At 42.3% G+C, this 13,702-nt stretch overlaps 1 protein-coding gene across 1 annotated transcript; it reads right to left on the minus strand.

The window, feature by feature from the left end:
• Nucleotides 1-2,561: 2,561 nt before the first annotated feature.
• Nucleotides 2,562-4,902, minus strand: gadd45ba (growth arrest and DNA-damage-inducible, beta a). The gene is made up of 4 exons (XM_079843812.1): nucleotides 3,766-4,902; nucleotides 3,576-3,677; nucleotides 3,273-3,492; nucleotides 2,562-3,188 (listed from the first exon to the last, which is right to left on the minus strand). The coding sequence occupies exons 1-4, from the start codon at nucleotides 3,807-3,809 to the stop codon at nucleotides 3,075-3,077; spliced, it is 480 nt and encodes a 159-aa protein (XP_079699938.1). The 5' UTR covers nucleotides 3,810-4,902; the 3' UTR covers nucleotides 2,562-3,074.
• Between the last annotated feature and the right edge of the window lie 8,800 nt (nucleotides 4,903-13,702).

Here is a 13,702-nt window from a genome sequence, read left to right on the forward strand (position 1 = left end):
TTCAGAAGCTTTAGTGTCTGTACAAAAAACGGAGTGCAATGACAATAAACGAAATGATCATGCACGCGTTGGCCCGTTATAGCAATGCCATCAGCACTGAAATGACTGTTTTCACTCATTCTGAATAAGATTATAAAAGCACCCTGATTCATTCCCGCCCTGTGTGGGAAACGGCTCGTGCGCTCCCGCTGCACTTCTATGGAAACAGAGCCGCTATTTCCGCATTCCTCGCATACCGGCGGCAGAAGCGCGGGCACGACTCACCCGGTGCGCAGTTGGGAGATTATCCAAACAAACATGAGCATCCTGATACTCACAAGCTGGCAATTTGGTTGGAATCGTTGCATTTCGCGCTAGTGTTTGATAGACTCGACATGCTTTGAGTTTTCAGATTTGCCCTTAAATGGTCAATGACGTTACCGGGGTTCCAATGCGTAATAAGACGGCCTACGTCAGACGCACAGGCGCTCAGGGAATGCCCGAGAAAAAATACTCCATGCCTCTTATCTCAAAGGAGACTCATGTCTATTATTATCCCTTGATAAATCTATCTTTAATATCGAGTTCATGTTGACAGTGACTGTACAACACTCGCGCATTAGCATTTATGCCCAATATGAGAGCACAGCATAATTCATCAGATATCATCCCATCATATGAACAGCAGGATGAAGGTGTTTTGTTGGAAGAGTCGCTCATAGGATGCACGGGTTGTGTTAGCAGTTCTTCAGCTCTCAGAGTTCACAACACTGACCTGAACCGCCTCTGGAGAGCTGGAAGAACTGAGCTCAAAGAAGTGTGTCAGCTTTACAGAAAGGTGGTGGTGTAGCTTAAAGGGATAGTTCACCCAGAAATGAGAATGACCCCATGATTTACTCTCCCTCAACTCATCCGAGGTGTGTGACGAACACAATCAGAGTTATATTAAAAAGGACCTGACTCTTCCAACTTTATAATGGCAGTGAATGAGTGCATAAAAGTGCATCTGTCCATCATAAAAGTGCATCTGTCCATCATAAAAGTGCATCTGTCCATCATAAAAGTGCATCTATCCATCATATAACTGCTCCACATGGCTCATTAGGGGTTAATAAAGGCCTTCTGAAGCAAAGTTAGGGGTTTGTGTGAGAAAAATATCCATATTTAAAGCTACAAACTGTAATCTCCAACTGTCTTCCACACGTTCATGAGGGTGTTCCAGCGTATGGCCTTTATTAACCTGTGTGGAGCACTTTTATGATGGACAGATGCACTTTTATGATGGACAGATGCACTTTTATGATGGACAGATGCACTTTTATGATGGACAGATGCACTTTTATGATGGTCTGATGCACTTTTATGATGGACAGATGCACTTTTATGATGGACAGATGCACTTTTATGATGGACAGATGCACTTTTATAATGGACAGATGCACTTTTATGATGGATAGATGCACTTTTATGATGGACAGATGCACTTTTATGATGATAGATGCACTTTTATGATGGACGGATGCACTTTTATGATGGGCAGATGCACTTTTATGATGGACAGATGCACTTTTATGATGGACAGATGCACTTTTATGATGGGCAGATGCACTTTTATGATGGACAGATGCACTTTTATGATGGATAGATGCACTTTTATGATGGACAGATGCACTTTTATGATGGATAGATGCACTTTTGTGATGGACAGATGCACTTTTATAATGGACAGATGCACTTTTATGATGGATAGATGCACTTTTATGATGGATAGATGCACTTTTATAATGGATGGATGCACTTTTATAATGGATGGATGCACTTTTATGATGTATAGATGCACTTTTATGCACTCATTCACTGTCATTATAAAGGTTGGAAGAGTCAGGACATTTGTAATATAACTCTGATTGTGTTCGTCTGAAAGCAGAATGTCACACACACCTAGGATGAGTTGAGGTAGAGTAAATCATGGGCTCATTCATTTCTGGGTGAACTATCCCTTTAATGCTTTGCCCTGTAACCCAGACCTTTTAGATTCAAGAGCATCACCATGTTACTTGTCTGCTAACACAAATATTACAGATTGTTCTTGTTGCAGAACAGATGAGTAACCAGACACCTGTGATATAACCTCCACGGAATGACTTCCTGAAAAGCGATTTTATAGATCATGTCAGATCATTTTCTGCAGGTTATCTAAGCCCTACGGTCTCTTTATGGAGACGGATCTGCGCATTAATAACTCCTGATGTCTGCACTCCTGTCAGTGCTGTGTCGTAATGCCCCGAGTCAGCGAGGAGATGACGCCGATTCCAGGACTACAGGATACAAAGACTATCCTTTGGCAAACCATGAGCTGTGTTTGCGCGTCACTCAGGGCTCTTGCTTCACATTTCCACTGAATGCGTTCACACCTCGGTGGAGTAAATCCCTCCCACTGTACAGTCCACAGTACATTTGGCAAGACACTGGGATTTGCAAGGAAGCTTAACAGGAAATTCGTTGTTATTTTAAACTCTGACAAAAAGTGCATGACCCATTTATGTCCAAAAACCCCCAAAGCAAAACATCAGACAGAGGAGTACAGTTCTCAAACAATCATTTATTGAAACAACACTGCATTTGACAAGAGAAGCAATGCATATATTACTCTGTTTAAATTACAATTCATAGTGTGCGTGGAAGTCAGCAGTCCTTCTCAGTGCAGTCTAACATTAGCAGTCCATGTGTAGCTTGACATAAACGCCAGTTCATAGTTAATCATGTCCACAGAGATTATTCCCTCAGTGACGCACGCGCGTCTGTTTCCAACCCATTGCGCGCCCACGCCGCCCGCGTGCAACTTCTTGTGCCTTTCACAGTTCGTTTCCCCACAACTTGTTCCTCCGCAACCAAAGCGACCCTTTCCCCCCACGGAGGACACGGTAAGCTGGAGGGCATGGAGGAATGTACCGGTTCCACGAGCTCCGCGCTCTCCCTCGCAGCCCTTCCCGTGACGCAGCGGCCCTCGGCGGCTCCACTGAGCCCCTTTAGCTTTCATTCGCAGAGAATGACTCTTTCATCCGTTCCTTTGCAGCAATAGCATCGCGATTCGTTCAACGCTCTTGCAGGGACAGATAAGGAATCCATTGGTTCTTGCAGCGGCTCTCTTCGCAGTAGCTGCCCACGTCCTTCAACGCCTGGCATTTGAGCGGCTGGCATTGTGAGTTCTGGAAATGCGTAAAATCCCACGTTAGTTATATGATATTAAAGCTGCATGTGCGAGGCAATGCGCGGATTTCAAGCGTACTTACAGTGACTAGGATGCAGTGGAAGTCTCTCGGCTCGCTGTTGTCCACGGTGGCCGGTTCACCGAGCACCTGCGCGAGGCGTCTGAGCCCGGACACCCGGAGGATGTTGATGTCGTTGTCGCAGCAGAACGCCTGGAGGAGCGTGAAGTGGATCTGCAGCGCGATGTCGTCCTGGTCCTCCTCATCGGTGGCCAGAACGCACAGCACGACACAGTCTGGATCTCTGCAAACCAAACCAAATTACAGTTAGACACATGTTTGTGCGATAACGCAGTCTAGGAACAGCAACAGTCAGGCTATACTTACACATTCATTAGTTTGGCAGACTCGTAAACGCCGACGGTGAGGCAGTCCTGCCTCTGCGCGGCCACCAGAAGCTCCTCCAGCGCGTGGCTCACGGTGTCCATTCTGGAAGAAAACGCGACTGTGAGCGACAGTTCTCTCTATAGTAGGCTACACCTATTTAAAAATGCATGCATGCAACAACACAACTCACTTTTTATCGGTGATATTGCATCCAACGACTTCTTCCAGGGTCATTTTGCTTCAAATAGTAGTAATCCACAAATCTCCGGGAGAGCTCGGAAATAGTAAAATCCACTGAAAGTGTGCAGTGCAAAGTATAATCCAGTCGGAGGGGTTGTATTCCTTGTGTGTGAGAGTATTCGTGTCTGCCGATTTCAAGCGAAACTCGGGCATATATAACGCGCGCTCGCGTAGGCGCGGCCTCTCCAAACGCTCGCCTTTCTGATTGGTGATGCATGTTCCGCAAGCTCCTCGCGCTCGCTCAGCCATTGGTTAGGGGGGAAACTCCTGCGTTCTCACCCCACGTGGGTTGATTCGCGGAATCTCTCCCCGTACAGCGAGCACAACATCACCTAGTCGCTTTCTATTTGTTTGTACTGAGAGCGATGGAATTTCCTCATGGAAATGATGGAGTTTCCCAGTGGCATCTGCATCTGAACCCTTTGCATCATGTTTTTATTTTCATTGTCAGTTCTATAGCATGAATTGGTCGAACTCCCTTACATGGCCCTGATGTGATGACTCGTAACATCCGTGCACGCGCACAGTGAGCGACGCGCATGATGCATTGAAATCGATCGCAGAATTGACTCTTTTGTTTTGCGCCCGCGGGCTCTAGAAGGCGGCAGAGTTTCTGTCTCCATGTTACCTGGAACTTTCCTCACCCGAGCTGTTCCAGTTCCCCCGGCTAATTATAGCCTCGGTCACAGGATCAGAGCTGTTGATGCTATCATGGGATCTTGTTGTGCTGGAGTTACGAAACCCATAAACACTGGGGTCAACATCTTAAGGGCCACTTCATTATATGATCGATTAGCTTTCCTCGATAGACATGTCTCCACATGGAAGTGCGTTCAAATGTATCGCAATATTTCAAATCAATCAATAACTCAAAAAAAATGCACTGCTCTAACGCGCCATCTGCTGTTGGATGAGCCCTGACATCACAGCGTTATCTGCTCTCTGGAAAACGATTTGGAATCTGTAGCTAAATGTCATTTTGCATGACATTGTAATTAATAATCACTAAATGTTATATGAAAAATAGTGCTTCTGGGTCAAGGCGAGCATTTCAGCAATCAGTCCTTCAGCAGAACTATCTTCTGTCGACGAGCGCGCCCTGCTGGTTATGATATGCCACTACAAATGAGATGTAAAATGGCTCAGAAAGCGGCAAGAGCCGCCGTTATACCCGCGCATGCGCATTTCGTCGTGAGAGGTTTATGTCGTCGAGAGGGAATCATTTCATGATTTACCACAGCTTACCATGTTCTTGTGTGATTTACCATAGTTTCAATGATTTACCACATTCATGATTTATCATAGTTTACCATGATTTATCTCATCCTAGCACGATTTACCATGTTCTAGCATGATTTACCATGTTCTAGCACGATTTACCATGTTCTAGCATGATTTACCATGTTCTAGCATGATTTACCATGTTCTAGCACGATTTACCATGTTCTAGCATGATTTACCATGTTCTAGCATGATTTACCATGTTCTAGCATGATTTACCATGTTCTAGCATGATTTACCATAGTTTACCATGATTTACCACATTCTAGCATGATTTACCATTCTAGCATGATTTACCATAGTTTACCATGATTTACCATTCTAGCATGATTTGCCATGTTCTAGCACGATTTACCATAGTTTACCGTGATTTACTATGATTCTAGCATGATTTACCATAGTTTACCGTGATTTACCACATTCTAGCATGATTTACCATAGTTTACCGTGATTTACCACATTCTAGCATGATTTACCATAGTTTACCGTGATTTACTATGATTCTAGCATGATTTACCATTCTAGCATGATTTACCATGTTCTAGCATGATTTACCATGTTCTAGCACGATTTACCATGTTCTAGCATGATTTACCATGTTCTAGCATGATTTACCATAGTTTACCATGATTTACCACATTCTAGCATGATTTACCATTCTAGCATGATTTACCATAGTTTACCATGATTTACCATTCTAGCATGATTTGCCATGTTCTAGCACGATTTACCATGTTCTAGCATGATTTACCATGTTCTAGCATGATTTACCATAGTTTACCGTGATTTACTATGATTCTAGCATGATTTACCATTCTAGCATGATTTACCATAGTTTACCGTGATTTACCACATTCTAGCATGATTTACCATAGTTTACCGTGATTTACCACATTCTAGCATGATTTACCATAGTTTACCGTGATTTACTATGATTCTAGCATGATTTACCATTCTAGCATGATTTACCATAGTTTACCGTGATTTACCACATTCTAGCATGATTTACCACATTCATGATTTACTACGTTCTAGCATGATTTACCATAGTTTACCAGGATTTACCACATTCTAGCATATTTACATTAGTTTACCGTGATTTACCACATTCTAGCATATTTACATTAGTTTACCGTGATTTACCACATTCTAGCATGATTTACATTAGTTTACCGTGATTTACCACATTCTAGCATGATTTACCATAGTTTACCGTGATTTACCACATTCTAGCATGATTTACCATAGTTTACCGTGATTTACCACATTCTAGCATGATTTACCATAGTTTACCGTGATTTACTATGATTCTAGCATGATTTACCATAGTTTACCGTGATTTACCACATTCTAGCATGATTTACCATAGTTTACCGTGATTTACCATAGTTTACCGTGATTTACCACATTCTAGCATGATTTACGATTCTAGCATGATTTACCATAGTTTACCGTGATTTACCACATTCTAGCATGATTTACCATAGTTTACCGTGATTTACCATAGTTTACTGTGATTTATCACATTCTAGCATGATTTACGATTCTAGCATGATTAACCATAGTTTACCGTGATTTACCACATTCTAGCATGATTTACCATTCTAGCATGATTTACCATAGTTTACCGTGATTTACCACATTCTAGCATGATTTACCATAGTTTACCGTGATTTATCACATTCTAGCATGATTTACGATTCTAGCATGATTTACCATAGTTTACCGTGATTTACCACATTCTAGCATGATTTACCATAGTTTACCGTGATTTACCATAGTTTACCGTGATTTACCACATTCTAGCATGATTTACGATTCTAGCATGATTAACCATAGTTTACCGTGATTTACCACATTCTAGCATGATTTACCATAGTTTACTGTGATTTACCACATTCTAGCATGATTTACCATAGTTTACTGTGATTTACCACATTCTAGCATGATTTACCATAGTTTACTGTGATTTACCATTCTAGCATGATTTACCATAGTTTACTGTGATTTACCACATTTTAGCATGATTTACCATAGTTTACTGTGATTTACCATTCTAGCATGATTTACCATAGTTTACTGTGATTTACCACATTCTAGCATGATTTACCATAGTTTACTGTGATTTACCATTCTAGCATGATTTACCATAGTTTACTGTGATTTACCATTCTAGCATGATTTACCATAGTTTACTGTGATTTACCACATTCTAGCATGATTTACCATAGTTTACTGTGATTTACCATTCTAGCATGATTTACCATAGTTTACTGTGATTTACCACATTTTAGCATGATTTACCATTCTAGCATGATTTACCATAGTTTACCGTGATTTACCACATTCTAGCATGATTTACCATAGTTTACCGTGATTTACCACATTCTAGCATGATTTACCATAGTTTACCGTGATTTACCACATTCTAGCATGATTTACCATAGTTTACCGTGATTTACCATAGTTTACTGTGATTTATCACATTCTAGCATGATTTACCATAGTTTACCGTGATTTACCACATTCTAGCATGATTTACCATAGTTTACCGTGATTTACCACATTCTAGCATGATTTACCACATTCTAGCATGATTTACCATAGTTTACCGTGATTTACCACATTCTAGCATGATTTACCATAGTTTACCGTGATTTACCACATTCTAGCATGATTTACCATAGTTTACCGTGATTTACCACATTCTAGCATGATTTACCATAGTTTACCGTGATTTACCATAGTTTACTGTGATTTATCACATTCTAGCATGATTTACCATAGTTTACCGTGATTTACCACATTCTAGCATGATTTACCATAGTTTACCGTGATTTACCACATTCTAGCATGATTTACCACATTCTAGCATGATTTACCATAGTTTACCGTGATTTACCACATTCTAGCATGATTTACCATAGTTTACCGTGATTTACCACATTCTAGCATGATTTACCACATTCTAGCATGATTTACCATAGTTTACCAGGATTTACCACATTAAACAATTATTAAATAGGAATACTGGAACGATCGGAGTCATCACGCCGGAGACGGGTTTATTGAGATGCCGTGTCGATGAGGCAGTTTCAGGGGGAGTCTAATCACGGTCTCTCAGACACTTCAGGGCCATGTGTTGGTCATGTGTTGGTCATGTGTTGGTCATGTGTTGGTCTTCTCTGGCCGCAGGTCCACCATCTGATCTGGATCCGGCCCGGATCCGGCTGACTGCAGTAAACCTGGGGATAAACAGAGAGACTAGCATTAGCGTAGATGCCGTTCTTCTGATGATGTCACGAGTACATCAGGTGTTATGGGAAGTGTTCCCGGTTCCGGCTGAGTTAAAGCAGCCTAACAATCATTTCACTGAAGAAGTGTTTTATGTGTGTGTCACAGTAAAGAGATGTGTTTTTAGTCTAGATTTAAACTGACAGAGTGTGTCTGCTTCCCGACAATGTTAGGAAGAGTTCCAGAGTTTAGGAGCTAAATAGGAAAAGGAGTTGATTTGGATATTCTCGGGATGATCAGAGTGTAGAGAGCGCAGTGGATGTGATGGAGGATAATGTGTTAAGAGATCGCTCAAGTACTGGAGATAAACCATTTAGTGCTTTGTAATAAGCAAGATTTTAAAATGTATGCGGGGATCCCGTTTTTCCAGATTTTTTGAAGCTTTGATTGTGTTTACAGTGTGCAATATAACATGTGTTCATGTTTTGCGTGTAAAAAAAACAGTATTTTTCACACAATTTACTGATCTGTATTCCGCTATTTTCACTGTCCTCAAAACGGCTTGAGGATTTCCCTGTTCTATGAAGTCCCTCCTTTCGAAATACGTAATGAGTTCTGATTGGGCCAGCGGTTCCCGTGTTGTGATTGGACAGCAGCTTAGCACACGTTGCCCGGGAAGGTCGCGCCTCTCACCATAACGGGGAGATGAACGCGCTCAAACTACAGCCCCTGAAGGCCAAACAAAGGTGACTTGACTCCAGGATGAAAATAACAGCGTCTGGACGACATGAAGACAAACGCAACCTAAAGGCCTGTACACACCGGGACGAATATCGCACGCGCTTATCGCCAGCGTTTTTCGTGCCGTTTTTCGGCGCGTCTTGAGTGTTCACACCCAAGCGATTTTCACTGGCGCTGCGCAGAGTGAACGTGCACATTCAGTAGATGCGCTCCCGGTACACAAGATGGTGCTGCGGCACTTTAAGCCTCTGACACTCGCTTGTCACACAGAAGGAGAGGAGAGACAGTATTTACGTGCTTGCCAAAACCATAGACATATTATGTATATGGACAAAACCATTCACACAATTTTTGCTAACTGGCAAGCAGCATTAGCAGTTCATCGTCTTCTTTGTCTACTTACTACTTCTTCGTCGTATCAATATGTGCTCGGCAAGACCGTTTTGTGCTTGAGCGCCACCAAGTCGTGTTTTACTGTCACTTCAGCAGCTCCAGGCACGTGAACAAAAGCGCTGATCTCATTGGTCGGACAGTTTTTTACGCGGCGCGTCAAAATAAAAAAACGAACCCGAGGCGGTTTTTTAAAAATGACGCTTTTACGCCTGGCGTTTTGCGCGTCGGTGTGAACACTCACATTGGCGCCCATTGTTTAGTCCCGAGGCGTTAAACGTCGGCGATAAACGCGTGCGAAAATCGCCCCGGTGTGAACAGGCCTTAACGCAACACTTCCTCTACTCCACGCGGGAAAGCAACAAGACCACGCGCCCTTTTTTGCGTATTCTTGTGGGCGGAGTTTAGTCAACAAACTGTTCTACTTACGTCATTAAAGGGTTAGTTCACCCAAAAATGAAAATTCTGTCATTAATGACTGAGCCTCATGTGGTTGGACACCCGTCAGACCTCCGTTCATCTTCAGACACAAATGAAGATATTTTAGTGTAAATCTGATGCTCTGAAAGGCCTCCATTGGCTCAACTTTACACTCTCAAGACCCTTAAAAGACACTAAAGACTAAAGTTACAAAGTCCATCTCACTACAGCGGCTCTACAATAACTTTATGAAGACGAGAATAGTTTCTGTGCGCAAAAAAACCCTAAATAACGACTTATATAGTGATGACGATTTCAAAACACGGCATCATGAAGCTTCGAAGCGTTATGAATCAGTGAGTCGATTCAGCGGTTCAGAGCGGTTTGAATCAGTGAGCCGAATGATGATTCGGATCGCGTGTCAAACCCCCAAACTGCTGAAATTTGGCGATTCAAACTGCTGAATCGACTCACTGATTCATAATGCTTCGAAGCTTCATGATGCTTTGTTTTGAAATCGTCATCACTATATAAGTCGTTATTTAGGGTTTTTTTGCGCACAAAAACTATTCTCGCCGATTCATAAAGTTATTGTAGAACCACTGTAGTGAGATGGACTTTGTATCGACGTCTTTAGTGTCTTTTAAGGGTCTTGAGAGTGTAAAGTGCATTGAGCCAATGGAGGCCTTTCAGAGCATCAGATTTACACTAAAATATCTTAATTTCTGTTCCAAAGATGAACGGAGGTCTGACGGGTGTCGAACGACATGAGGGTGAGGAATTAATGACAGAATTTACATTTTTGGGTGAACTAACCCTTTAAAGCAGGAAGTGCAGGGATGAAGGATGTAGTCCAAACCGGCCGTTCGCTGTAGGCTTTGAAAAGGAACTTCTGTTAAATAAAATATCTCGCTTGGCATTGAACTTTGAGCTTTATCATTTTAAAGGTATTATTTATGCTCTAACAGCAACATTACACACTAACTAAAGTTTGAAAAATGGGATCACGAAGAACAGGACCTTTAATAAGCAGCCAGTGCAGTGTTGCTAATATGGTCACACTTCCTGGTTCTAGTAAGAACTGGAGCTGCTGCGTTTTGGACCAGCTGGAGTTTGTTTATTAGGCGAGTAGGGCAACCACCCAGTAACCAGGGAAGGGAAGAGAGCCCTGACTACATTTGTACATTCATCACGCAACGTTTGACGGAGCTGTCAAAGATCACGTGATTTCCTCATCGTTTCCCGCGGTTTCACCGGAACGCAGTTTCGAGCAGCTACCGCGAGTCAATTACTGAAGCGATACTTTCCCCCTAATTACTTACCCGTCTAATTAAACTAAATATAATAGAGTTTTTCAGTATAAAAGTAAATCGTGTTTAAATGTCAGGACGAGAGTAACACTTGTTACTTCTGTACCGCTATTATATAGCCGTGTTAATTTCGTTGACGAATAATTTTCGTCAACCTTTTTTCACTGACGAAAAAATGTATTATTGTATTTTACATCTGAAAAACAATAATAAAGTAAGCTGAAGGGGGGCTGGAGATACTTTACTCTGAAGATGTTAATAGAACTTTTATAGTCAATTGGCGTAACAGATGCTTGATTAACCGTAACTCCCTTTGGAACCACATCCCATAGTCACTTTAAAGGAACACGCCAACTTTTTGTGACTTTATCTTATTCCCCGTGTCCTCCAGAGTTAGAGAAGTCCACACACACCATTCTCATCTCCGCGCCATAACTCTGTCTGACACACCCCCCGCTAGCCTAGCTTAGCACAAAGACTGGAGGTAAACGGCTCCAGCTAGCCTAGCTTAGCACAAAGACTGGAGGTAAACGGCTCCAGCTAGTCTAGCTTAGCACAAAGACTGGAGGTAAACGGCTCCAGCTAGCCTAGCTTAGCACAAAGACTGGAGGTAAACGGCTCCAGCTAGCCTAGCTTAGCACAAAGATTGGAGGTAAACGGCTCCAGCTAGTCTAGCTTAGCACATAGACTGGAGGTAAACGGCTCCAGCTAGCCTAGCTTAGCACAAAGACTGGAGGTAAACGGCTCCAGATAGCCTAGCTTAGCACAAAGACTGGAGGTAAACGGCTCCAGCTAGCCTAGCTTAGCACAAAGACTGGAGGTAAACAGCTCCAGCTAGCCTAGCTTAGCACAAAGACTGGAGGTAAACGGCTCCAGATAGCCTAGCTTAGCACAAAGACTGGAGGTAATTGGCTCCAGCTAGCCTACTGCTCAATAAGTGACAAAATAACCCCAACATTTTCCTATTTACATGCTGTGATGTGTATAGTTCCATCGTGTGCTAAGGCCGACGGAAAATGAGAAGTTGTGATGTTCTAGGCCGAAATGGCAGGAACTATACTCTCATTCTTGCGTAATAATCAAGAGCTGTGAGCCGCCCCATGAGTGCAGCGGCGCAATGATATTACACAGCGGCTGAAAATAGTCCCAACGCTCCCTGTGTAAGCCGGTCGTCCCGCTGGTTATGTTGACGGAAGTTAGCCTGTGTAATATCATTGCGCCGCTGCACTCATGGGACGGCTCAAAATGTTGGCGTTATTTTGGCTCTTATTGAACAGTAGGCTAGCTGGAGCCGTTTACCTCCAGTCTTTGTGCTAAGTTAGGCTAGCTGGAGCTGTTTACCTCCAGTCTTTGTGCTAAGCTAGGCTAGCTGGAGCTGTTTACCTCCAGTCTTTGTGCTAAGCTAGGCTAGCTGAGCTAGCTGGAGCCGTTTACCTCCAATCTTTGTGCTAAGCTAGGCTAGCTGGAGCTGTTTACCTCCAGTCTTTGTGCTAAGCTAGGCTAGCTGAGCTAGCTGGAGCCGTTTATCTCCAGTCTTTGTGCTAAGCTAGGCTAGCGGTGGGTGTGTCAGACAGAGTTATGGCATGGAGATGAGAATGGTGTGTATGGACTTCTCTAACTCTGGGGGATACGGGGAATCACAAAAAGCCGTCGTGTTCCTTTAACCAAATAGGTGGTCTAGAATTTTTGTCAAAGGTGCAGTGTGTAAGTTTTAGTGGCATCTAGTGGTGAGGTTGTGAATTGCAACCGCCCACTGTTCACCCCTTTCTTTGGGAGCACATAGAGAAGCTACAGTGGCCGACATAGGACAAAGATGTCATCATCATCAGAGAGCAGAAAGTAACTAGCACTCTGTAGAGAAGTTTGTCCGTTTAGGGCCACCGTAGAAACATTGCGGCACAAAATGGCGACTTTACTGTAAGGTGACCCGCGGTGTGTGTCGATAGAAACGGCTCATTCTAAGGTAATAAAAACATAACGCTTCATTATATAAGATTTTATACTCCACTGAAAACATAGTTATGTGTATTATATTGCATTTCTGTTAATAGATCATCATAAATATTACACACTGCACCTTTAACTTGACTAATATTTCTATACTTCCTCTTAAATTGTCCAAATTCCACCAGCAATTCACACAATTTCTCCCCTCACACTTCCTTCATTTGGAATAATGCCAATGGCTATATTAGTTGCCAATAAATCCTTATTTTTAAGGAATTGGTTTAACAGGCGTATTTATCATGTTTGATAATTGTGGAAATATGAACAAATCACCAATTCATGCGAACCCACAGTTTCCCTGGAATTGAATTCTCCTCTGGTTCAGCTTGTTAGAAGTCATATTCAATATAACTCAACAATAATGACAAACCCAACATTGATAAAAGAAAAAAATGCAACAACAAACATATTTGTACTATTTTTTCAAAAACAAAATAGCACAGAAGAAAACATTTTTGGAACTCTATTATGAATCATATTAATTGTTAGATTAATTGGTTAATC

This window comes from Gobio gobio (assembly GCF_949357685.1).
Source record: "Gobio gobio genome assembly, chromosome: 19".
Classification (NCBI taxonomy): domain Eukaryota; kingdom Metazoa; phylum Chordata; class Actinopteri; order Cypriniformes; family Gobionidae; genus Gobio; species Gobio gobio.